Here is a 27,391-nt window from a genome sequence, read left to right as displayed (position 1 = left end):
TAAGGCTTGCAGGTTTTAATGTTTCATGATTTGTAACAGCAGTCTCAAGGAGATCCCCAGAGAATCTGTTCTGACTTTAGAAGCATTTCCTGTGGACAATGGAGGGCCCTGCCTCATCATACTCTGGCTTGCTGATCCACATCTGCTGGAAGGTGGAGAGAGAAGCCAGGATGGAGCCTCCGATCCAGACGGAGTACTTCCGCTCCGGGGGAGCAATAATCTGCAAAGAGCAAACGTGATGAATCACAATCAGTCCCCAAGGGAAGAGGAAGGTGGTCCCAGAATCATCTCATCAAACTGCCAGGCTGCCCCAGAAAAGGACTGACTCCATGGTAAAAAAAAAAAAAAAGGAAAGAAAGAAAGGAAGGAAGGAAGGAAGGAAGGAAGGAAGGAAGAAAGAAAGGAAGAAAGAAAGAAAGAAAGAAAGAAAGAAAGAAAGAAAGAAAGAAAGAAAGAAAGAAAGAAAGAAACAGGGTAAACCTTGTGGTTGATTGGATTATTGCCCAAATCTTCACTCCCACCCCTCCATAGGAAGATTGTACTCTTCTACCATGTGACTTCGGGCTTGGCTCTGTATTTGCTTTGGTCAGTGAAATGTTAGCAGACATGACCCAAACAGGATCTTGAAATGTCCTTCAGGCATGCACAGGCATACTCTCTTGTGCCTCTGCCACCTTCATGAAAAAAAAACTTCCCCGAGGAGCTGCTGGCCCTTCAGCCCAAGTCCCATAATGAGTGAGAGATATGGACCTGACCTGAGCTGGCTGGACCTACAGAGCTGCCTAGCCAAGCCTGACCTAGGTCTGCTGACTCCAAATGGACCTGCAGGTGCATGAGCAATAAATGCTAATGGTGATGTGCCCTGTGATTTCATAGTTGCTTGTTACTCAGCAATAGCTGACCAACACCAACATCTACAGGGGCAGTACTGTTCTGTTCTTTCCTGGAATTGAATGCATGAACAGCTTCCTCCATTTCTGAGTATGAGCTTATCTACTCAGACCCTTGAACTTCATCTGTCAACAGCCACTTGTACATGAGAAGTTCTTAAATTCATACATACATTGTTCATTCTTGTCACTGAGCTTAGCCTTTAGAAATTGGTTGTCCTGGCAAACAACTTTGAACTCCACCTAAAAGTAGATCTAGAAGGACTGCACTTCTTCAACTAACTTCTCAGAATCTGAAAGGTCTAAGAATTCAGTGCTAGACCAAAATAAAAATTAAATTGATTTTTTTTGTCTCCTTAAAATCTCTCTACAGATTTCTTACGTTACAGAGATCATGGGATTGCAGAATAAGAATGGCCTTTAGAAGTTATCTTATTCAGGCAGACAAAAGTCACCCCATCACTCCTTGAGTAGATACCTCAAGGACTGGCAAAGCCACTAAAAATGTAGCAGATTTTATTGCTGGGCAGTTCTGGTTGTGAGAAAACTCTGGGCTGTCTTGGGTTTGAGGTCCTCAATCTCAGCCCTACCCCCACCCACATCTCTTCTTCCATATCCTCGAGGCTTGCTACATCTCCCCCAATTCCTCTACACAAATCCTGCTGTCCAGTTTGTCTGGGATGTTCACACATGCACACACACCCCTGAGCACCTTTGCTCATCCTATTTCCCCTGCCTGGAGTGCCCTTTCCCCTCCTCTTGCCTTATTCAAGTTTCCTTTCATTGATTATGTCCACTAATTAGATCCTAGGCCCCTTGAAGGCTGGCACATATTGTTAAACTCAGGGCAGTGGCTCACAAATGGGGATAGGCATCAAATCACTGGTGCTCGTTTATCACTGTAGGTGGTGGGACTACCTCAGACCTGATGAACTAGAATCTGGGGGTGAGGCGAGGTGTGGGTCCTGGTAAAAAGCTCCATGTGGCAGGCCTCAGTAATGTGGCTGTCCCACTGGCTCCAGCTGAGAAGGGACCACAGGTTCTCACCTGTTTTCTGGTGTCCTACTTTGCCTCCCTGTGCTGAGCTCCATCTGCTAGGCGGGAGGAAGGCCCGGGCAGCCTTCCTTTGTGAAGAAGGTTCTTAGAAGACTGACAAAGAGCATATACTTCCTCAGATCAGGCCTACTCCCCAGAGACCAACGTTATTGTGAGACTTTGTAACTTCCGACCTTTTTTGTTATCTCTATTCTATTCCCAACTCCTTCCAAACCCATTAGCACCAAAGTTCCTAGAAGCCCTCAAAAAGGACTGTATTATTGATTGCTTGGGACCAGAGCGGGGAAAAGCAGTAAGACAAGTGGGCTTCCATCCTACCGAGGCCAACGAGGGGAGAAGCCCTGGTAAGAAGCAGTGTGGGGAGGGCTATGGCCACGTTGGGACAACACACTATCCAGGAATCCAGGAATGTCCCCGTGAGTTCAAACCAGCAGCCTGCCCCATGGCCAAACTTTCTTTTTGAAACTTTCACCCTTCTTTGGGGTAACACCCAACTCCTTTTTAAAGTTTCTTCCCCTCTATTTCCCTCCTCTTTTATTTTTTATATCCCTCCTCTTGATTTCTTCCTCAACCAGCTCAATATTCTCTTCATTCCAGATTCTTTCACCCCCTTCTCATATGACATCATGTGATTATGTTTGAGAGCCCATGCTAAAAGTGTCTCCATGCCGAAGCCGGTTTTGCTCAGTGGGTAGAGCGTCGACCTGCGGACTGAAAGGTCCAGGTTCGATTCCGGTCAAGGGCATGTACCTTGGTTGCAGGCACATCCCCAGTAGGAAGTGTGCAGGAGGCAGCTGATCAATGTTTCTCTCTCACCGATGTTTCTAACTCTCTATCCCTCTCCCCTCTCCCTTCTGTAAAAAATCAATAAAATATATAAAAAAAATAAATAAATAAATAAATAAAGTGTCTCCAACTCATCAGTGCCCAAGGAACATAATCCTCCGAGATGAAATTTGTCCCAGACCGGGATGATGCGGAACCCAGGAGGCCACTGAGCTGCAGGCCTGGCAACTGGACTCTGAGCATCTCCCAGGTAGACAGGTCACTGTACAGAGAACAGGATGGAAGGAATTGGGTGAAGACCCACCTTGATCTTCATGGTACTGGGAGCCAGGGCTGTAATCTCCTTCTGCATCCTGTCAGCAATGCCAGGGTACATGGTGGTACCCCCAGAGAGGACATTGTTGGCATATAAGTCCTTACGGATGTCGATGTCACACTTCATGATGGAATTGTAGGTTGTTTCATGAATTCCGGCAGACTCCATGCCTAGTGGAGATCATGGTTTCTAGTTAACATCCATCACTCACAAACACCCTCATTTTCAGCTCCTCAAGTGACCCCCTTCTGTGGTTGCAATTAATGGTAGTTCGGGTCCTTAATGATCTCCCAAATGCATTAAGATCAGACCCTCTAACTAGCCATCACCCTGCCTTTAGTTTCTCTCTGTTTGATGGATCTTTCACATTGTTGCCTGAGGTATATTTCTAAAGGAACACTTTTATTGCATCATCTTTTTTCACAGCTTTATTAGGATATAATTCACTTGCCATTATATTTACCCTTTTTAAAGTGTACTATTTAGTAGTTTCTAGTATAATCACAGAGTTGTGCAACTATTGCCACAATGTAATTTTAGAACATTGTCAACACCCCCCAAAAGAAACCCCATACCCATTAGCAGACAGACACTCCCCATTTTCCCTTTTACCCTTCCCCATCTCTAGGCAACCACTAATTTACTCTCTGTCTCTATAGTTTTCCCTATTCTGGGCATTTCATATAAATGGACTCATACACTATATGACCTTTTGTGTCTGGCTTGTTTCACTTAGCATGTTTTCAAGCTTCATCCATGTTACAGCTTGTGTCAGTACTTTATTCTCTTTTATATTCCATTGTGTGCATTTACCCATCATATCAGCTTTGATAGCCCTCCATTGCCTACAGGTTGACATTTAGCTAACTTAGTCTGGCACAGGGATCTTCCTACATGCCAAACCAGCTCATGCCTACCTACCTGGCCTCCCACCTCTAGTCTTTTGTCCTTATGATATAATTTCACGTAGTAGATAGAAGAATCTTCCTAAAATACAAACCTGACCTCGCTACATTGCTGCCTAAAAGCTTTCAGGAGATCTCCATTGCTGGTATGATTAGCCCCCATATTCTTAGTGTGGTCCAGCCATTCTCTCCATTTCCCCCTGTGTGAAAACATACAACAGGCATGCATACACACATGTGCACATGCACACACATACACACAGAATTCTTCCATCATGTCCCAAATAAAACATGACGTTTCACACCTCCATGCCTTTGCACATACCACAATCAGTATTGTATGTCATTCCCTATTCTGCACTCATCCATCCCTGGATACCATAAAATGATAATCATTCTTCAGGGTTCTGTCCAAATATTCACCTTCTCTAAGAAGTCTTCCCTGGTTTCTTAGGCCTATAGCACTCTGTCCAGTTTGCTATTTACCACTACACTGTATATCAACATTTGCTACAGGCCCACCTCTTCTTATACACTCCTCAGCGAAGAGTTGTCCTTGTATTATTCTTTTATTTAACCCTTGTTACAACCCTACTTAGTAGGTACTATCATTATTTCCACTTTACAGATAAGGTAACTGAAGTTTGAAGATGGTAACATGTACAAGGTGATAGGGCTTAAAGAGGCAGAGTCAGGGCTTAAAACCAGGTCTGCCCCAAGCCCATCCTGTTTACTGCTATAAATTTCAACCTCATGACCTAACTGCTGCGCGGTCCAAGAAGTGTTTTGTTTATTAGCCTCATTCTTAGTTTCATATTATATTCCCTCTCCTTTATCTTGATTTCCTTACTCTTTTATTTAAAATTAGATTTTACCCAGCTGTATTGTTTATGTATTTTTGGCGCTTCCTGGAAAAATATGGGCTATGTATAAACAATAAACCAAGTGTGCGTAACTCCTGGTGTTTCTCTTTCCATCCCACGCCCACCCCTCCACCCTGCCCTCCTGATTGGCAGGGACTGTGGGCAGCACCTCACCAATGAAGGAAGGCTGGAAGAGGGTCTCGGGGCAGCGGAAGCGCTCATTGCCAATGGTGATGACCTGCCCATCTGGCAGCTCATAGCTCTTCTCCAGGGAGGAGGAGGAGGCTGCCGTGGCCATCTCATTCTCAAAATCTAGGGCCACATAGCACAGCTTCTCCTTGATGTCTCTCACGATTTCTCGCTCAGCTGGAAGGAGAAATAACAGAAAGTAGATACTCAGTTCTGTTAGTTTGGTTGTCCCATTTTGATCTCTGTGAGAACCTCCTTCTTACTTCTGCTTTGGATTCAGTCTTAGGATGAATGTTAATTTTTTTATTCCTCTTCCGAAAGTGGGGGTTCAAAGCCTTGATTCCCAAGCAAAATGTTGCATGGGCTTTTCCCCTTGCTGTCTTCGCTCTGCCCTGAGAGCGCTGCAGGCCTTCCTGAGGGCCTTGCAGGACACACTTCTGGTCTAGATGTAGGCCTACACATTGTGATCTTACAGAATTTAGGAAGGCCCCTACCTAAATACTCTCTTTCCCAGGGTGGCCACTGAGGCATGATACTGTCCCCTTAGATATTCAGACCTTGCTTGTTCCAGATGAACTATAAATGCCCCTAGTTAATGAAATGCATCCCCAGATCTTACTACCATTCAGCATTACTGAAAACTAGCTCTGATCCTGGTGTGGACATGGACAGAGGTAGCAGGTCCCTGGGAAGAAGGGATGTTGTGAAAGGGCACTTAAGGAGGGCTCAGCGAGTGGCGCTTAGCATAAGTAGGTCTAAGCCTTGTTCCCCTCCCCAGGGTGTCCTGATTGGGAACTTTCCTCTTAAATAAGGTTGCCTTGCCTATCTGGTCTTGCCCATAGGCCCAGCCTCTGGCTGGAGCCTTCCTGTCTACCCCAAGATAGTTTGAGGACACATAGCCACAAACTTCTCATCAGGCCTGGGAACTTCTGGTCCTCGATCAGATTTGGTTTTGAGCTGAGCTCAGAATCAGGAAAGGGGCTGGATACCTGTGGTCACAAAGGAATAGCCTCTCTCGGTGAGGATCTTCATGAGGTAGTCCGTGAGGTCGCGGCCCGCCAGGTCAAGGCGCATGATGGCGTGAGGCAGTGCGTAGCCCTCATAGATGGGGACATTGTGGGTGACGCCATCCCCTGAATCCAGGACGATGCCTATGGACAGAGGGGATAGGACCTGTTAAAACTTTTCTTGTCTTTCATCGGTCTCTTTCTGGGACCATTTACCCATGATTTTCAACGACCATATTTTTCTTTAGTAGCTGAGAAAATTCACCCATCAGAAGAATAATCAATCATATTCTTGTGTGCACATCAATTTATTCTCCCGAATGAGACTATGGCCTATGGAAAGCAAGTAGAATGTCTCCTCTTCTTGTACTCCTTGAAACACTTTCACAACAATGCACACTTGTCAATTTGCATCTGGACTGTGCATTCTTTAAGTGAGACTGGGTAATTTGTACATCTTTCAGGCACCAAACTAACACATATGCACAAGCAATTAGAATGTTAGATCTCATAGGAACTATAAAAACCATTTGAAAAAAATTAAAATTCCCTACTAATAAAATTTTTAGCAAACCATGAAGGGAAATAAGCTTTCTCGGCATAAGCTATTTCTCTTGATTCTACAGCCACATCATAATTGATGGGGAAACATTACAATGCTATTATTTTATTATTATTTACTATTGTCCTGGGTGCTTTAGCCATGGCAATAAGACACAAAACGGAAATAAGAGGTATTATTATCAAAAAGAAACAAAATTGTCATTATTTGAAGATGATGTGGTTGTATACTTAGAAGAGAAGCAGCTGAAAAATGATTAGAGCAAATAAGATGGTTTAGTACGGGCCAGAGGTAAAATAAATATCCAGGGACCAGTAGCTTACTCTTATTCAAGGATGTCCATCACAGCATATCTTATATTAAACAAGAAAAATTGGAGACAATGTAAAGGCCCAGCAACAGACAAATGGTAAAATAAGTAAATAGATAATGGAGCCATCATACAATGGCTTCCAGGTGGCCATTAGACATGATGCTTACGACAAAATCAAGTGCAAAGCACAGGGTACAAAACTGTATATACCCGTACTTCCTTATGGCTGTCCTTATCACCTGTAGTGAAATTATCGTTTACTCTGTCTCTTCCCCGCTAGACTGTGAGCTCCATAACAACTGGATCTGTCTTGTTTGTCAGTGGTGCAGTGTTTGCACATGGTAGGCAGGATTGGAAAATATCTGATGCATGCATGCATGAATGAATGAATGAATGAATGAACATCTCAATGAATACATGAATGAATATTAGTAAGGGAAAAAACCCCAACCCAAACAAACAAGGGAGCACAGAAAAGAATACACAAGTGAATGTTTGAATGATATTCAAGCTGTCAAGTTCCTATTGAAAACTTTTGTTCTTAAGCCCCTCTGTTTCCCTGAGCACCTTTCCACACCAAGGATACTTGCAATTCCGCCATCACAGTTTTTGCTATTCCTGCTTCACGAGCAGAAACATCCCAGTATTGTTGGAAAGTGTGTACAAGCTCCCAGACTGACTGCTGTGAGGGAATGGCCCTTGCTGGATGTACCAGTCACGGTTGTTCATGCAAACCCTTTCCATCTGCACTGGGCATGCTTCCCTCCACATGGGCTTCCCTTCTGTTGGCCCAGTGCAAGGTTTCCCCTGGATGTTGGCTGTCCCTGTGATTCTTCTGAGCAGGAACCTCTTTCCCTTCCTCCCTCTGAAGTCAGAAAGGGCGCGATTACAACAACAGGGTTACTCACCTGTCGTGCGGCCAGAGGCATAGAGGGAGAGCACGGCTTGGATGGCGACGTACATGGCAGGGACGTTGAAGGTTTCAAACATGATCTGAAAGGGCAATGCAGAATTAAAGACTGTCTGGCAGAAATCACAGCACCTCTTGGCCCCCAAAAAGGGTTTGGAATATATATATTTTTTTCTTTTTGGAATCTTATTAAGGGTAGGGAATATGCCTATTTACCCTACTCCCACCTCCCATAGCGCCTGGCATGGACCATGCACAGGCAGGTTCTCAGAAAATTCTGTTGCACTGGTGTGTGATTGGCAGAAAGGATCATGTTGCGCGTCCACGTCCCATTCTTGTGCCGGTGCTCGGGTCTGGCTGGCCTCTTACCTGGGTCATCTTCTCCCTGTTGGCCTTGGGATTTAGGGGTGCCTCCGTGAGCAGGGTGGGGTGCTCCTCAGGTGCTACCCGCAGCTCATTGTAGAAGGAGTGGTGCCAGATCTGTTTGGGACAAAAGTCAGATGAGTCCAGCAGACGCCCAGCGGGCTGGAAACCGCCAACGGATACGCTGTGCTGAGGGAGTATGGCTCAGTGTTCTCGGATCTGGAGAGAACGGTCAGCCCTGGGAGTTTCTGATTGAAATTTAGAGGTTGTATTCCTTCTCAACAGGGTCCCAGACAGGACTCAGATCTGGGGCCAATATACCTAGCATGTTGATTATGTCCATATGAACTCCTTTCTCTCCCCTGCTTTGTGCCCTGGGGGGGCCAGGCCCCCTACATCTCTGTGTTCCTTGCTTTCTGGCTCCTGCCTATGTTTGGCTTCTAGAAGATACGAGCAAGAGGTTGGAGAGGGAAGGAGTGTGTTTCTCCCGGGGACAGTGGGGCCTTTCAGGAGCACAGCTCCTGCCAAGTGGCCCCTCTTTCAGGGCTCCAGCTCTCAGGGAGTTTTACTGGCATTGCCCTCCCTGTGCACCTCCTACCGCCCTCACCCCCAGGATAGGGGAGTAAGAGCTTCCCTCTGTTACTAGCACTTGGGTGCCTCAACATCCCTTTCTGGTTCCCTTTCTGTGCACATCTCTGTAAGCAGTCCTTCCCTAAATCACCTCTCAAGCCCCAACTGGGAGTATACTGTCTCCTGCTGGGAAACGGACAGATACACTTGAACCTTCTCTGTATGTTATGACCGGCTGGCCGTGTAGAGCAGGGTTTCTCAACCTCAGCACGTTACTTGAGGTTGGACCCTCCTCGTTGCAGGGGCTGACCAGTGTTTAGGATGTCTGGCAGCATCCCTGGCACCCACCCACTAGATGCCAGGAGCATCTCTTTATCTTGTAACAGGCAAACAGGTCTCCAGACATAGACAAAGGCCCCTGGGAGGCAAATCGCTCCGTGGAGAACCACGGTTTTAAAGGAAGTTATTTCTTCTCTCTGGGTCTAGGTCCCTCTTCCGTGATCCAGGACCACAAAACAGGAGTTTTTTATTTCTTAGTTTCAGAGGGATTTCATTTTTAATTTCAGAGGCATTTGGCAAAGAGTGCCCGGGACCTAAGGCTTTGATTTTCTCAGAGATGGGGCACAGGATCATTTGATTCCACAGTGCCCACATATTTACGAGCCACTGGCTTTGTGCCAGGACGATGCTAAATGTAAGGAGTGCAGATACGAAGCAGACATGGCCCCTAGATTTTAGTTTCATGCGTGGAGAAAGACGGGCAGAAAAGACAAAATACAAAGACACCCACATTTTAAGTGAAGAATGAGGCAGAGGCAGTTCAGTCAGTGGGTTTGGGTGGGCCCTGAAGGCAAAGGAAGTCTGCAGAGGCGGAGAAGGGCGCCCCAGGCAGAGGAAATGGCACAAGCAGGGGCCCAAGTCTCACAAGTGGCACGAAGGAGATGGCAATCAGTCTGAACGAGGTGATGTCAGTATTCCTTCACATGTGGTCCCCAGATGCCTTCTATCAGCATCACCTGGGATAACTGTTATAGGTGCAGGTTCCTAGGCATCTCTCAGTCCCACAACTCACAGTCTTTAAAGTACATTATTTAAAAAATTGACTTTGCAAAACATTCTGTAATGCAAACATCTGCACTTCGTTTTTTTTCCGGGTTTTTTTTTTTTTTTTTTGAGTTTTTATAATGTACTTTAAAAACAATGTTAAAATTAGGAAAAAAATCTCCCATATCTCAACAAAAAATTGACTTTTTTCTTCTTCTTAACCTTTCACCCTTATCAATTTTCAAATTTATCACTATCACCATTTACTTATTTCATGTACTTTTTGTTTTATGTATTATTATATTATTATTATTATACTTCCACATTCAGTTTTCCTAGAACTTTTCAGTTAATTCAACATAAATAATTTTCTTTTTCATAGTAAATATTTATTTTAATATATTGAACACTTATTTTAAGTGCTTATACAATATTTCATCATATACCATTATATATTTAATCATATTACTATTCATATGGTATCTTCCATTTTTATCTATAAATAACCTTGTGATAGCTATGTTTGTACATATTACATTTTCTTTTTTCTATTCAGGTTGTTTTCCAAAGAAAAGAACTCTAACTGTGGAATGACTAGGCTAAAGAATATGGCAATTGGAAGACTTTTTTTATTTTTACTACCAACAAAGAGGCTAAATTACAGAATAAGAAAGTGCGCATCTTACCCTAACCTGTATCCAGTGTTCTCGCTCTTAAAACATGAAATAATTTGATAGATAAAAATAATATCTACTTTCACTTTGAAATTTCTTATTTGTTTCAAATGAGTTTAAACTTTTCCAGATTTGCAACTTTTTATAATTTTTATTTGGGAAATTATCTGTTCATATCCTTTGTTTATTTGTTTGGTGGACTTTGTCTCTTTAATCATCAGTTGGCACTAGCTGTTTATATCAATCTTTCATTGCACTTGTGAATGTTTTTTTTGCAATTAGTTGCTTACCTTTTAAATTTGGCTTTATTTTTGACATGCTAGAAGTATGAGTTTCAAGAAATCAGATTTGTCATGCTTTTTTTTCTATGACTTCTTACACCAGAAATTTGATACTCACACTTATTATATTGTATATTTTTTATCATTTGAGTTTTTACATTTAACTTTTATATTCAATGATGATATGTGTTTGGTGAAATAGAATGAAGTAAGGGCAATAAACAAAAATACCTCACCTCTCAAATAAGTAATCAGTTAAAAAAAAAAAAATAAGTAATCAGTTGTCCCAGAATAATTTACTGAGTAATCTTTTCCTGGTATTGGAAGTTTCATTGATCATGCCTTTTCTCTTTATCTTTGTGCTGGTACCAAATTGTTTTAATTTTTAGAACTCTACATTATACTTTAACTAGGAGCCCGTTGCACGAAGTTTCGTGCAATAGACCTTCCTTCACCTGGCTGCCGGCACCAGTTATCCGCCAGCAGCAAAAGTTTTCCTCTGGCCACCCGCTGATCAGAGCGCCTCCCGCCAGCACGATCGGCCACCCTGAGAGGAACTCCGATCGGGAGGCGCTCCGATCAGGCGGGTGGCCAGAGGAAAACTGCTGCTGGCGGAAAACTGGTGCCGGCAGCCACGCAATCGGCCACCCCGAGTTCCGCCCCCCGCGCCTCCAGCCAGCCCAATCGTGGGCATAGCGGAGTGATGGTAATTTGCATATTACCATTTTATTAGGTATGATGATATTTGGATATGGCAAGTCTCCTTTCATAGTTGTTCTTGTTAATTTTGTTCTTGCAAATTTTGCCTTATTTCTTTCTTCAAACATACTTTATGATTATCTTGCCTAATTAAAAATTGTGCTTTCTTTTTAGTCAAACTGATAGAAGCAGAGAGTAGAATAGTGGTTACTAGGAGGTTGGGGGTAATGGGGAGATGTTGGTCAAGGGGAGCAAAGTCTCAGTTATGTAGGCTAAATAAATCCTGGAGACTTAGTGTATAGCATGTTGACTATAGGTAACAGCACTGTGTTGTATCCTTAAAAGTTGCCAAGAAAGTAAATCCAAGTGCTCTCACTACGAGAAAAAGACACCTATGTGAGGTGACAGGTGTGTTAACTGACTTGAATGTGATGACTGTTACACAGTGTGTATGTATATCACATCATCAAATTGTATACCTTAAATGTGTACAATTTAAAAATTGTGAGATTTTTATTGGAATGGCAATGAGCCCATAAATTAATTTTAGAAGATTTGACAGCTTTACCTTATTCTGTTTTTTTTAAATATTTTTTTATTGATTCTAGATAGAGAGAAACATCCATTGGCTGCCTCCTGCACACACCCTACTGGGGATTGAGCCTGCAACCCGGGCATGTGCCCTGACCGGGAATCAAACCGGCAACCTTTTGGTGCACAGGACAATGCCCAACCCACTGAGTCACACAGGCTAGGGCCCATTTTTCTTTTAAGACACATACTATATTTTTAGTAGTTTATTTAAAGAGTTCATATTGTTGCCCTGGACAGTGTGGCTAAGTGATTAGAACATTGTCTCCGCTCCCACGCCCCGCCCCACACCAAAGGGTAGTGGGTTTGATTCCCGATGAAGGGCATGTACCTGGCTTGTGAGTTCACTCCCTGCTCACCAGTCGGGGCTTGTGTGGGAATCAACCAATTGATGTGTCTCTCTCACATTGATGTCTCTCTCTCTCTCTCTCTCTCTCTCTCTCTCTCTCTCTCTCTCTCTCTCCTCCCCTCCTCCCTCCCACTCTCCCTGGGAAAGCAATGGGAAAAAACATCCTCTGGTGAGGATTAACAACAACAAAAAAGAGTTCATATTGTTACTACCATGAATAAAATGTTTTTGTCTGTTATGTTTTTGATTTATATATTGTTAGGTATAGACAAATAGTATGTGCCGCTTATTGAGCATGAAGTATGTCCCCTACCTTGGGATTATATTAAATATTCACCTAATTCAATTTCCCAAGCAGCCTAATGAAGAAAGTATTTTTATCTCCACAAATGAGGAAACTGAGCCTTAAGGGACGGATTTGCTCCCAGATCTCCCTGTCACTGGCTCGTGTCTTTGTTCTTAATGGTTCCACTGTGTGAAGCAAAAGCTATTGTATTTTATCTATTTATCTCACATCCAGAGTGACTGAATTGAGGATTTGGAGAAATGTACAGTGAATTACAGATTTCAAATCAACCTTCTTTATTCCCAGTGGCAGTCTGCTCAATAAGCCCTCTATTACATTTCAAAAGGCAGTCAGTGCAAAACAAGAACTCTCAGACAACTGTCAGCAGAATTTATCAAAAGAATATTTAAAAGGTTCTATTAGCATTTCGCACACATGATTTTGTTATCACAGACTACATTCTAAAAAGTGCTCCTTCCCCACACTTTCTTACACACACAGAAGGCTTTGAAAACCCCCGAGAGAATCTTACCTACGATTTTCATTAGAGAATCATCATCATAATATAGCATCAATGCACCTCTCTGAGGTCATGGCAGGAAATATTTAAAGGAGGCAGCGGTAGCATTTGAAGGAAGGAAGAAGCACTGGGTTAGAGTGAAGGCTGTGCGAGGGATGAAGCTGGGAATTCGGCAGGACAAGGTAGGTCCTCAGACTCAGACAGGAAGTTAGGGACCTTCTCTTGGTTCGTGAGGAGCTCCTGAAGATTCCTGAGGAGGTGAATGACAGGATATGACCTGTTTCTAGAAAGAGAAGCTGTGCGGCCATGTAGAGAATTAACTGGGTGAGACAGACACCCAATCAAAGGAACCAGTCAGGAAGCCATGGCAATAGTCCTGTGGGAGATGTCAGCATCCTTGGTTGGGTGTGGCCATGGGCATGGACAGGAAGGAAAGAAGGATGTGAGAAGCGTTTTAGAGGAAGAGTTGACAGGGCACAGAGGACTGTGAGATACGAGGGTCACAATGATGTATCATCGTTAAAACGAGCATGTTAAAAGGGGAGTTCACCAGTACCTTCTCCATGTCATCCCAGTTGGTGATGATGCCGTGCTCAATGGGGTATTTGAGAGTCAGGATCCCTCGCTTGCTCTGAGCCTCATCCCCCACGTAGCTGTCTTTCTGGCCCATTCCCACCATTACACCCTGCAACACAAAAGAGGACGGATGTGAACTGGCTGACGGCTCCCCTCAGAGGGACTCAGTCATCAGAGGGTTTCTGAAGAAAGATGAAGGTAGGAAAAACGTCCTTCTTCTCCAGGAAACAGAACAGCAGGAGATACGGGTGAAGAAGACACCAGTGGATGAGGGAGATAAGGAGAGAAGGTGGAGGATTTCTTGTAAGCTTGTCTCTCTTTTTTTTTCTCCTAAAACAATATCATTTTCTGAGAGAGAGCAGAATTCCTCCACACAATTCCTCTCCTTACCTTACTACACACACACACACACACACACACACACACACACACACACACTTGTACTTGCCCTCCTCAAATACCCTACACCAGTGGTCGGCAAACTCATTAGTCAACAGAGCCAAATATCAACAGTACAATTATTGAAATTTCTTTTGAGAGCCAAATTTTTTAAACTTAAACTTCTTCTAACGCCACTTCTTCAAAATAGACTCGCCCAGGCCGTGGTATTTTGTGGAAGAGCCACACTAAAGGGCCCAAAGAGCCGCAGTTTGCCGACCACGGCCCTACGCTTACACTTTAAACATCCAAATCTTTGCTCCTGGTGTTCTCTCCACATGCTGAAATCCTCCTTAGCCTCAGTTATTCCTTTTTCTTTTATTTATTTTTTAAATATATTTTTATTGATTTTAGAGAGGAAGGGAGAGAAAGAGAGATAGAAACATCAATGATGAGAGAAAGCACTGATTCGCTGCCTCCTGCACTCCCCATACTGGGGATCGAGCCTGCAACCTGGCGTGTGCCTCGACCAGGAAAATGACCTCCTGGTTCATAGGTCGATGCTCAACCACTGAGCCACGCTGGCCGGGCAGTTATCCCTCTTTGCAGAAAGTCTTCTCCTTCCCTTGTTCCTCCATTCATATTTTTAAAAATGCATTAAATTTAGAGAGAAAGAGGATGAGAGAGAGAGAGGGAGAAAGAGAGAAAGAGAAACATCAATTTGTTGTTCCACTTATTTATGCATTTTTTGGTTGATTCTTGTATGTGCCCTGCCGGGGATCGAACCGAGGATGAGAGAGAGAGGGAGAAAGAGAGAAAGAGAAACATCAATTTGTTGTTCCACTTATTTATGCATTTTTTGGTTGATTCTTGTATGTGCCCTGCCGGGGATCGAACCCGCAACCTTGCCGTGCTCAATGGGGTATTTGAGAGTCAGGATCGGACGACACTCTAACCAACAGAGCTACTGGCCAGATCTCTATTTAGATTTAATTTCTCCCTCTCCTGATGAAATATTTTGCCTCTATTTCAGCCAATGATCTCAAATTAGTTGTGGATGTATCTTCATGGAGTATACATTTCTTTTTCCAGTTTTTTTTTTATTTCAAGAAAAATGATTTTAAATGAGTATACATTACTTAAAGGCAAGGGGTTTGTTTAATTGCATATATATTTTTAAAGGTTTCTTCCAAATTTAGCAACCCTAAAGACTTAAGCCAGACATAATATCATCATTGCATGCCTGACGGACGTTTTTGGTTCTGCATATTTCTGTTTACAGGGTCCTGCTCTATTAGTTAACCATAAGAGAGAATCCCACCCTCAATACACATACACATACCCTCTCACACACACACTCATCCTCTCTCAGTCACACACACACACACACACACACACACACACAGTCTCAGCTTAGTCTCCACAATGCAGTGCTTACTCCTAACGTCTCAAAGCCTTGTGTCCAGACGAGCACACACCTGGTGGCGAGGGCGGCCCACGATGGAAGGGAAAACGGCTCGGGGGGCGTCATCTCCTGCGAAGCCAGCCTTGCACAGGCCAGAGCCGTTGTCACACACAAGGGCAGTGGTCTCCTCTTCACACATGGTGAGTGTGGTCACGTGAACCGGGGGCTGGAGCACCTTTGGGGTTGAGGGAGAAGAGAACTAGTCAACTGATGGTCAAGAACATGTTGGAGACGGTCTTCTTGACTTTGAGGCCTGAGCCCACCTGCAGCCAGGGCCCAGTTCCAGGAGCCACCGTGTGGACCTGGCCTCCCAGTCCCTGGCAATTGGGCCCCTTCCCTCTCCCCTGCTGACATGGGCTGAATTGTGTATCCCAAGTTTATATGTTGAAGTCCTAACCTCCAGCCAGAGTGTGAGTGTGTGGGGGGATAGGGCCTTTAAAGAGGTAATTAAGGTAAAAGGAGGTCATTAATCCAATATGACTGGTGTCCAATATAACTACCCCAATAGGATGGGTGTGTTTATAAGAAGAGGACATTGGGACAGAGACATGCAGAGGGGAGACTGTGAAGAGGCACGAGAGGGTAGCCATCTCCAAGCCAAGGAGAGAGGCCTCAAAAGAAACCAATCCTGCCATCACCTTGACCTCGGACTTCTAACCTTGAGAACTGTGAAAAAATAAATTTCTGTTGTGTAAGCCACCCAGTCAGTGATAGTTTGTTATGGCAGTTCTAGCAAACGCATCTACCTGCCTCTTAAAAGCTCCAAATGGCTACAAAGCTTTAATTCAATGGAGAGAATCTTAAAAGACTTGAAGGTTAGGAAAGGAGTTGAAAAAATGTGCAGCACATATAACAAAGGATTATTATTTACTATATATATATATATATATATATATATATATATATATATATATATATATATATATATGGTTAACCTATATAATAAAAGGTTAATATGCAAATAGACCAAATGGTGGAACAACCAGAACAACCAAACAACTGGTCGCTATGACATGCGCTGACCACCAGGGGGCGTGTGTGGAACATGGTGGGCGTTGGCCATGGTGGGATGGTGGAGCAGGTGAGCAGGGGTGCCAGACCAAGGCAGGGCACCGGTCGTTGTCATCGGGGGTGGGGGGATGGGGGGATGGGGGGGAGCCTCTGGTGGTTTTGGAAAATTCTTTGCTCCTGCACGCCATGGTCCCTCCCGGTGCTGGCACCAGCCCCAATCGCTCCGTGCCGTCAGTGGGTGTGAGCAGGGCTGGTGCCATCAGCGTGTGGGAGCAGCAGTAGCAGGAGCGGGGCTGCCAGCAGACAGGGGACTGGGGGCTGCTGCGGGAGGGGCCAGGCAGGGGCGTGGAGGATAGGCCGAGACCCTGCCCTGTGCCTGCTGCAGACTCATGGCTCACAGTTCCTTTCAAGGTGCACGAATTCGTGCACTGGGCCCCTAGTGTGTGTGTGTGTGTGTGTGTGTGTGTGTGTGTGTGTGTGTGTGTATATATATATATATATATATATATATATATATATACACATATATATATATTACAAATCAGTAAGAAATATGTAAACGGCTCAAAAGAAAAACAAAGACGATTAAAGGATAATTGACAGAGAAGGTAATGCAAACACCCAACAACTGCATGAAAAGATGCACAGCCGCACTAGTCATCAAGGAAGTGCAAATGAAACAAGACGCATCAGAGTGTGAAGGTTCAAAGTTCTATAACAGATGTTGGCAAAGGTATGGGAAAACTGGCATCTTTATCTAGAGAAACACACGAGTTGGAACCACCCAAAAGTCCAAAGTATGGGATACTGTGCTGAAATTCAAAGAGGATCCAGGCCTGTCTTTATGGGCTCACGTGTCTAGATTTCTAAACCATTCTACTGAGTGAACAAGGCAAGTTGCCGAATAGAATGTACAGCATGAAACCATTTGTGCAGGTTATTTTTTAAAACAAGCCGTGAAAACAATATGGTGCATTTTCCATAAGTTTCTATTTGTGGATATAAACACAGCAAAAAGTTCTGGAAAAAAGAGTCTAAGACTGATCACAGTGATTACCTCTGGAGTGGGAAGGGGCTGGGAGAGGAGGTGCCAGCTGTAATGGTTTACATTTTTACAAGGAGACTGTACTCATGAATAGTTTATAATTAAAATCAACGTAACCTATCGTTAAGGGAGAAAGATGCAGTAGGTATAGGGGAAACGTACAATCCTCAGGGTAGAAGCACCTGAGTGGGGAGGGACAGCCTGAGAGGAGAGGAAAGCAAGAGGTTCCTGATGAGACTCACTGCCCCTCTGCTGCTTCCGATGGAGAAAACAGAGGGGTCCTCCTCCCATGCCGAGACCGAGATTGGGACGGCTGCACATTGAGGAGGGAATTCATTTTCCCCACATCTGTTGCGGGTGTTCTTTTCTCGGGGGAGGTTGAAAGACAACATCTGGTCAATTCTTGGCCTCCGTGATAAAGGAGAAGCAAGACACGCAGGAGGCAGAGAACCCATTGCCTTCGAGCCTGGGAAGCCTGGGTGGGGCGGCGTGGCTGGACGTGGGGAGGCCCTAGCTGAGGGGTTAGGAAGGCCAGCTTTCAGGAGTCCAGAGAAAAGAGGCTCAAGGCGTGGGAAGAGGAGGTGGCGGTGGAGGAAGCCCCAGCTGAGCTTCATTCAGGATGTGGGACCACAGGAGGGGAAGAAGATGGGTGCTACGGAAGCCTTGGTCTTGGCCCATCAATGGCCTTATGCTGAAGAGGGACAGAGAAATTGATGACCAAGGCAAAGAGGAGACAGAGCCGCAGGCCTGTGAACATGAGGTCAGAAAGGCCACGTCGAGACTGAGCGGAAGCTTATTAACAGAACTAGAGGCCCGATGCACAAAATTCATGCAAGAGTAGGCCTTCCTTCCCCCAGCTGCCGGCATCGGCTTCCCTCTGGCACCCGGGACCTGGGCTTCCCTCACAGCCCCGGCTTCGTTCGGAAGGTCGTTTGGAAGGACATCTGGTCTAATTAGCATATTATGCTTTTTTATTATTATTATTATAGATGTTAAGGCTGAAAGGAAGCCCCTTCCCGTTATGTTTGAAGCACGGAGCACACGAGGACAGCGGCCCGCTGTGACTTGCTGAGTCCAGCTCTGCTTCTGCCTCGTTGATCCTCATGACCTCTCATGACCATGGAGATCAAGTCCAGCTCCCCGCCTTGTCCCACAAAGCCCATGGGGGTCTGGCCGCTGCCTGCATCTCCAGGCTCACCGTCCCTCCTGTGCCCCCTCCGCCTCCTCCTCACGTGGGCCACGTGGAGTTCCTTTCCATTCTCTGAACTGTGTCGCTCCCTCTCTCTTCTGAACCTTTAGGCCCAGGGTCTGGAAGATCCTTCTCCTCACCTGTTTGCTACGCCTGTCACCTGTCAGGCCTCTGTGTTGACACAGCATTTTCATGAGGCCTCTCTGGCCACTGGTCTTGGCTAGTGGCCCCTCTTCTTTGCCCCCCAGCACCTAGAACCTGCCCGAGCGATGATCAACGCTGCATATCCGGGCTCACGCGAGCTCGGTGAAGGCAGCAGCCAGGTCTGCCTTATTCCCCGGTGGTTCTTCAGCGCACCTGCCCGGCATAAGGCCGTCACAGGGTGGGCTCCTAAATGTTTGTTATCCAAATGCATGAGTCAATGAGCCAATGACTGTCAAGGAGAAAGGTTTTCAGAACAACAAAGTAGGACAAACGTGGGTAAGAGGAAATTGAGGTCTGAGGTGAAGTGGAGGTTAGCGCCTCGCTGCTCAGAGCAGTGCCGTCTCTGGATCCGAGCCATTCTGGGCTGCAGAGAAGACCTGCCAGCCTCCTGCCATGTTGGAAGAGTGGAGAAGTGAAGGGATGCTAGACCGGAAGTGGGCAAAAAAGTGTTCAATGTTCAAAAGGAAACGAAGGCAGAGCTCTACAACCTCAGATACTCTTGATATTTGAGTCAGGTTTCCAGAGGCACTATTCAAGAAAGCATTATTTTTGTTGTTGTTAATCCTCACCCGAGGAAATTTTCCCATTGATTGTTAGAGAGACTGGAAGGGAGGAAGGGAGGGAGGGAGGGAGAGAGGGAGTGAGGAGGGGAGAGAGAGAGAGAGAGAGAAACATTGATGTGAGAGAGACACATCGATTGGTTGCTTCCCACTCGTGCCAAGATAAGGACCGGGGATCGACCCTGCAACCCAGGTACATGCCCTTGAGCAGGAATCGAACCTGAAACCCTTTTGTGCACCGGCCGACGCTCTAACCACTGAGAACACCGGCCAGGGTAAGAAAGCATTTTTAAAGAAGCCGTGACTTCTTACATTTGGTCATCGTTTACCAAGAGCAAATGTCAGCGTAACAGCCCTCCCTGTTCTCTCAGGACTACGGTGCAGGAGAAGGTGGGAGACACGGAGCCTAGTTAACGTGATCTGGGCATCTGACAAGGTCTCCTGTGGCATCCTGCTGATAAAAACAAGTGGGCTGCACAATAAATCTAGTGGGCATAGTTGTGGTTGCCTGAATTGGTTACTGAAAAGGGTTAATTGATGGATCAACTCAGCTTGGAGACAGTGATTTGCCTCAGACTCTTTTTTTTTTTTTTTTTTTAATCCTCACCTGAAAGGGGAAAGGAGCGAGAAAGAGAGAGAGGAACATTGGTGTGAGAGAGAACATTGATCGGTTGCCTCCTGAATGGGCCCCAATCGGGAATTGAACCCACAACCTAGGTTTGTGCCCTGACCGGAAATCGAACCCGAAACCTTTCCGTGTACGGGATGATGCTCCACCCAACTGAGCCTCAGGCTCTACTCCAGTTCATTTTCTCACGTGCCCTTTTAATAAATGAGTTGGATGAAAACATAGAGCACATGCTGATCAAACTCCCAGATCAAACAGACCGGGGAGAGAGCGGCGTGAAATATGCTGGACGGACGAACCAAATCCAAAGCGGATCTCAGAAAGCGGAGGAAACAAGCTGAACCCAATCGGCTTCCATTTAACAGGACAAACATGGGGTCCTGCCTGGGCGTCTAAGAAACCAAACTGGGAAAGCTCTTGCCCAGCGCCTGTGAGCGGGGCCGGGGTCTCACGACGGCCCGAAGCGTGCCGGGGCCAAGGCAGAAGCGGACCCCACCCCTGGCTGGGCTGCTGTGGCCGGCGCGTGGGGTCACCCTTATGGGGAAAAGGGTGGGGCAGTGGGCTTGCGTTCACTGCTGACGTGTCAAACTGCCCTACTTTGTGGAAGGTGAATTTGGAAAATGCTATTTAAAAGCCTTAAAATGAATATATATCTTTTGTGTATAATGTCCAGGGGGGGGAGGCAAAAGTAGGTTTACAGTTGTGCGTATGTGAGACACAGTGTATTCTTGCATTATTATTCATTAATTATTGTAATACTTTCCATGTGAACTACTGTGTATATCTTTTGATATAAAAATGCATGTGTCTTTGACTCCAGAAAGGCACTTCTAGGGACTTACCCCTGGGAAACACTCATGGGTAAGTGGGAAGATTTGGCCAAGAGCCAGCTCATCACAGCTTTGGTTAGAATAACCAAAATGGGAAACAACTTCAATGTCGAAAAAAGTTATTGAATAAGAAATAAATTGGTTTGTAAGCTAATTGCCAGAAACCTCGCGTCATGGAGAGAGCAGGATGTCTGATGCGATGGGAAAGGCCCAGCTGCTTTGTCAGGTGAAACATGGCAGTCTACTCCCTGTTTCCATTTTTGGTTAATGCATTTAAAAAAAAACATTTTTTTAATGGGGCCTTTCAAATCCATTATCTATTGAGTCCTCACAAAAGCCCTGAGGGAAGGTATTTTCATGTCGATTTCACAGATTGGGAAACTAAGTCTCTGAGAAGGGAGAGGAAGCAGCCTGAGGCCTCCCAGCGGGGAAGAGGCATGGCCGGCACCCGCCCCAGGCAGGTCCCAAAGCCTGGGCTTGCCCCTCTCTCACCACCTTAAGGAAGCGCTCATAACTTCTCCATGTTTGGTGTTTTCGCTTCTGCCTCTCATCTCTCCAGCCCTGTTGGCAGCAAAAGCCCTAACACAAAAGGGTCTGTGTTCTTGTCGCCGAGGCTCTGGGCCCCTCCCATGCCAGGGTTACGTCTACATTTATGGTTCGAGCCCCGGCACTTGCCTCGGTGTTTCGCACACAGTAGGTGCTCAATTAACGTCCGATGACAAATGTTGGGTGACAACCCCCACCTGACAGGCCCCCTCCCAGACCTGGTCTGCGCTGCCCCTGGTATCCGCAGGTCCCCACAGTCCAGTATCGTGAGAGTTTGGTCACGGGGGGCCTGACTGAGGGCCCTGCGGGGACGGCTTTCTCTGCACAAGCGGTCCAGCAAGCAGCTATGTCTCTGTGTTCTCGCAGGGGTCCACCCTGCGGGGGAAAACAACCTTGAAAGCCAGCAGGTGGCCCAGAGGCAAAGCCACAGCTCCGGGACTGTCTTGCTAGAGGGTCCCCTCAGCATTTCTCCTCTCTCTCTCTCTCTCTCTCTCTCTCTCTCTCTCTCTCTCTCTCTCTCTCATGATTTATAGCTCAAACCTGTCTGGCTTTTCAGCGAACCCTTTTCTCTCCCCCGGAGTTGCCCACACACAGAAAGAGAGCATTGGGCTTTGCTTTCCAGCAGCCGAGACAAGCCACCAAGCAACTTCACGCTGTCAGCAGCGCCGGCCTGCTGCGACACTTCGGGTGGGTTTGAATCTGCTTTCTTGAAGGCGGGCCCACATGAAAAGCGGGGGAGGCGAGGGCGGGTCAGGGCTGCTGGCCTGGAGTGGGCCTCCCCGGGGGGGGGGGGGCCCCACGCTGCCCTGGGAAGAAGGGTCTTCCACGGAGCCAGACTCCCCTGGAATGTCTCCGCCGGGAGAAATCCTACACCCTCCCCAGCTGCTGGCTGGTAACGTGTGGCTGGACGGGAGCATGTCAGAGGGACCAGAGCCAAGGGCCCTGTGGTTTCCCGGGGTCACAACCGCTCTGCGCCCGCAGAGAGCTGAGGGAAGTGTTCCGGCTCCGTCAGCACGTCCTACATCTGGGCTTCATTGAGGACTTCACGAAACCAGAAACACAGCGCCCCGCTCCTTTCCAAAAGCCAAACGCTTGAATGTAAAGAATTTGCTCACTCACTCATCTCCTTGCGCCCCCCACCCCGGCCCAAGCAAATATGAAGACAGAGGCATGATCCCCCTCCCGGCCGCTGGAAAGGTCTGGCCTGAGTTCCCTCCACCTTTCCTTCCTTGGCCCTTCTCCTCCCTCCCGCACCCCCTCCCCACGGCCCAGTCCCAGGTCTCCTTCTCTGGCCTTCAGTTTCTGGCAACCTTAACGTCTATCTCCCAAGGTGATGGATCAACTAAAATCATGGAAATGAAAGTGATTTCTAAATTGTAAATCAGGATCAGCAAATTAAGGCCTGTTCGTATGTGGCCCACAGGCTAAGAATGGTTTTGACATTTTATTTTTTTAAATATAATTTTAGCCCTAACCGGTTTGGCTCAGTGGATAGAGCGTCGGCCTGCGGACTGAAAGGTCCCAGGTTCAATTCCGGTCAAGGGCATGTACCTTGGTTGCGGGCACATCCCCAGTAGGGGGTGTGCAGGAGGCCGCTGATCAATGTTTCTCTCTCATCGATGTTTCTAACTCTATCCCTCTCCCTTCCTCTCTGTAAAAAAAATCAATAAAATATATAAATAATATATATATAATTTTATTGATTTTAGAAAGGAAGGGAGAGGAAGAGAGAGATAGAAACATCGATGATGAGAGTCATTGATTGGCTGCCTCCTGCACGCCCCCTGCTGGATCAAGCAAGTGCCCTGACCGGGAATCGAACCATGACCTCCTGGTTCATAGGTCAGTGCTCAACCACTGAGCCGCCAGTAGGGCAGTTTTGACATTTTAAAATGGTTGCCAAAAAGCCAAAGAGAATTGTTATAGGAAATTCAGATTTCAGTGCCTGTCAGTCAAGTTTTATTGGAACAGAGCCACGCCCATGTTTGCTCACTTACTGCCTATGGCTGCTATTGCTACAGGGGCAGAGTTGAGTAGTTGCTACAAAAGACTTTTAGGCTCACAAAGCCTAACATATTTACTACCTCACCCTCTACAGGAAAAGTTTGCTCATCCCTGTTTAAAGGAAAGGCTGCTAAAATCATTCTTATCTCTCCTACTCTTCTCCATCAGCACTGGCTCCCTGGATGAAGTCTGTAGAATATTGGAAGGAGTTGAATGATCTACTTCACAAATCAATGATTATCGAAAATTGAATTTACACCAGTTTCCAAAGACGTTTTAGAAATTAGCGGCAAGTTTACATCCTTAAAGGAAGGTCTCTGAGAATTTTTCCTTCCGTGAAAAATTCTAGCAGCACCTTTAATTAAGTGCAGGGTCTCTGGACTTGGTTGATATATGTTAATTCAATTTAAAACAACTTCTGGTTAGTGATATTTCTGATCCTCAGATTCTGTGGTTTGGACCTGCTCTGCAGGCTTTTACCTGGGCCTCTCATTCACTCTCCCAACTCAGTCTGGACCCCTCTCCTGGGCTCCAGATGCACAGAGCCAGCTGCCTGAGGGCATCTACACCCCATGCCCTCCCCAGGCACCTCAATTCTACCTCCAGGACTGCTCTCTAAACTGGAATTGTCCCTCAGTGAATTGCACCACCCACCCTGGAGTCTATGCCTTACACCCCGACTCCCCCGCTCCTCCCTCCCAACCAATCCCCAGGATGTCTTAATCCTATCTCCATGCCACCCTGCACCACCAGCCCCGGACACTTTACAAGGCAGTAGCACCCGTGCCCTGTTCCAGCCCACTCTCCTCACAGCTGCCAGAGCAGCCCTTTCAAAGGGCAGATCTCTCGCTGTCACCCTTCTCTAGTCCCCCTTTGCCCAATCCTATAGTGTACTATAGAAAGCCCTGGTAATCCAGCCCTGCCCACCCCTCTGACCTTAGCTCTCCCTGCTTTCTGCCTTGAAGTCCAAATTCAGTAGAGTTGAGCCACTTAAAGAATCCCAAAGAACATGCTTCCTCTCTACCAGGACTATCCCAACTCCAGGAACTAGCTCAGGTACCCCTCCTCCAGGAAGTCTTCCCTGATAACTCCTGGGCTGAGTGAGGGGCTCCTCCTGGAGCCCTTTTGTATATTTATTTACTCCAACATTCTCATCTGTTTTTCTGCCTCTCCCAATGATTGCAGAAGTCCCTACGCTGTCTCTAAGGGTCCAGGAGAGTGTCTGGCACATAACAAGCGCTCAATAAATATTGATGGAACGAACAAAGGGAAGGAGGAAAGAAACCGTGCCTCAAGGTTAGGATGTCATGCTGCCCACATGGGTTTCCCAGGCCTGGCAATGCCGAATCTCTCTGCTCATTAGTTTCTCCAGCACCCATTCATCTCTGTTATAGGGTGGGGAGCTCTCTTTTCAGCCCAGGGGATAACTCCAAGCCTAAACCCATTCAAACAATGAAAGCAAGCCCTTAGACTCGCAACCCACAGGTTGAGAACCGCTGCTGTAGAGCCTAAGACCATCGGAAAACACAGATACTTACATTACGATTCATTAACAGTAGCAAAATTACAGTTATGAAGTAGCAACGAAAATAATCTTATGGTTGGGGGTCACCACCACAGGAGGAACTGTATTAAAGGGTCGCGGCATTAGGAAAGTTGAGAACCACTGCCTTAGAGCCTCCCTATGCAAAGCGCAGTCCAAACCTACAGCTCAGCATCACCTGGGAGCTCATTAGGAATGCACATTAGTGGGCCCTGCCCGAGCCTCCTGAATCAGAAACTGGGGTGAAGCGCAGTCTGTGTCTTACTACGCCCTCCAGGTGGTTTTTGAAGTTCGAGCAGTCCGGGTCAGGCCCTGATAGCACTGAGCTGAGCACTTGATACTTGTATTGTCTCATTTAATCCTCACAGCAGCACTGCCACGTGGGTCGGATTGCCATTGCTCCCATTCTACAGGACAGCACGTTGAGGTCATCCGGTAACTTGGGTAGCCCGCCGCCTGCACCCAAGGCCTGCACCACTACACCTTCTGCCTCAGCCATAAAGAGACTCGGAACACAAAGTGGAAAATTACCGGCGTAAAATTAGCGATTGCCCGTTGGCCCTCCCCACGCAGAGGATGCTCCAAAACGGAACCCTGCCCTACCTCCAGTCCTGCTGTGCGTCCTGGGTTCCTTACCCCAGAGCCCTTCCCCTCGGCCCCTCGGGCTCGCTTTCCTCTTAATTACTTGCACACGTGTGTGTTTGTGTGCGTGGTGGTGGGTAACGGCATTGGCAGGTGGTTTCACAGCTGGGTGTGTCTTTGGGACAAGTCGCTCACCTTCCCTAGGCCTCAGTGTCCTTACCAGAGAATGAATTAGAAGGCTCCTATGTTCCTCCCGGCCCTAAAACTGCTCCATGCCATGGAGCACTGGCTCCTACCCCACCCCTGACTTCCCACCGCCCCCAGGGACCCTACAGCCTTCAGGGAGGGAGAAAATGTTCTGTGCACCTCAGCCAAGCTCAAGTCAGAGGGTAGTGAGACCCACAGAGGACTAGAGCAAATACGTTCTTATTCCCAACGCAGACCTCTCACAGACACTGGGGCCATCATTAGCTTTGCCTTAAATACCCTGAGAAGAAGCAGGTTTTCTGAACAGCATCTGCTCGCCTACGACAGTCTCCCAGCCCTCCGGGGCTGTGACGAAGGACAGGAGAGTGTAGACCTGCGCTGCCCCTGGCCAGCAGGATGAGTAGAGACCGCAGATGTTGTATCCCACCCATCACCCCGTTACGAGGACAGGGAGCGCCCATCCAGACTGGAAAAGCCCGGCCCCAGGACGTCCCAGGGCCAGAAGCAGGCAGCAGTGCGCTCGCCGGCCCACGGAGGGCCTTGACGCGTGTGACCGGGGCCAGCGTCATGGACGCCAGGCCAATCTGGAGGCGCCTCCTGCACCCAGGGGGCCAGGCAGCCCCAGGAGGCAGAGCCTGCGACGCTGCACTGTACTCACCGAACGTAGGAGAGGTCCGTCTCCCGATGACTGAGGGCTGGTGTGTCTTTGGCATAAACACCAGAGCAATATAAAACCCCAGAGGCGGATCTTCTTTAAACAGAGTCCCTAAAAAGGCCAGCTGACGGTGTGTTAGCAATATTACCATATAAGGTGGTTTTTTCAATAAACCGGCCTTGGGGAGGTGGGGACCGGGGGGTTGGGGAGAGTGAATTATCATTTGAAAAATGTATGCAAAAGGACTTGAGCGGCAACATCCCTGGTGCTGGTGGATTTGTTCCTTTTATGCTGCACTCACATAAACAGAACTCACACCAGGCCTTATAAGCTGCCCAGAGTGAGGCCAGATGCAGCCCAGCTCCTGGAGGGAGAACCATACCAAGAATGGCAGTGGGCCTCCTCCCTCCAGGCCTCCTCCTCGGGCCCTGATGCCTGCCATCCAGGGTCGGCCTGGGACACCCGTGCAGTGTCCTCAAAGTGGGTGCACTTGTGCCTGGTCTGGTGCAAGCCCGGGACAGGCAGCTCAAAGCCGAAGGGAAACGCCGTCCATGCCCGGGGAAGGAATCCCCTGGGTCCTACTCACCCGCTGCCCCTCACACAAGCTCCCAAGCCCAGGGCCAAGGCACCTGGGCCCCGGGACACCTTAAGCTGCCGCCAGAACTTCACTGGCTCCTGCCTTCCACCTGTCCTGACTGGACTCCCCCTCCCAGTCCCTGAATATTGGGAATTACAGACCAAGGGAGCTGTCTTGGGGGTCACGGCACAACTAACAGGACTCACAAGCTTGTAGA

General features: G+C 47.0%; 1 protein-coding gene across 2 annotated transcripts; it reads right to left on the bottom strand.

The window, feature by feature from the left end:
- On the bottom strand, nucleotides 1–26,654 carry ACTG2 (actin gamma 2, smooth muscle). Of its 2 annotated transcripts, none has more exons than XM_008147435.3 (9): nucleotides 26,601–26,654; nucleotides 15,607–15,768; nucleotides 13,731–13,859; nucleotides 8,167–8,277; nucleotides 7,796–7,880; nucleotides 5,995–6,156; nucleotides 4,991–5,182; nucleotides 3,037–3,218; nucleotides 1–220 (listed from the first exon to the last, which is right to left on the bottom strand). In XM_008147435.3, exons 2-9 carry the CDS (start codon nucleotides 15,730–15,732, stop codon nucleotides 77–79), a joined length of 1,131 nt encoding a protein of 376 aa, XP_008145657.1. In that variant the 5' UTR covers nucleotides 15,733–15,768; nucleotides 26,601–26,654; the 3' UTR covers nucleotides 1–76. The 2 variants fall into 2 exon arrangements, with proteins under 2 accessions (XP_008145657.1, XP_054583953.1); XM_054727978.1 differs by lacking the exon at nucleotides 26,601–26,654 and adding an exon at nucleotides 18,979–19,068.
- Between the last annotated feature and the right edge of the window lie 737 nt (nucleotides 26,655–27,391).

The sequence above is a fragment of the Eptesicus fuscus genome, chromosome 16 (assembly GCF_027574615.1).
Source record: "Eptesicus fuscus isolate TK198812 chromosome 16, DD_ASM_mEF_20220401, whole genome shotgun sequence".
NCBI lineage: Eukaryota > Metazoa > Chordata > Mammalia > Chiroptera > Vespertilionidae > Eptesicus > Eptesicus fuscus.
Note: the sequence above shows the minus strand (reverse complement) of the source record. Positions and strands in the feature narration are given on the sequence as shown.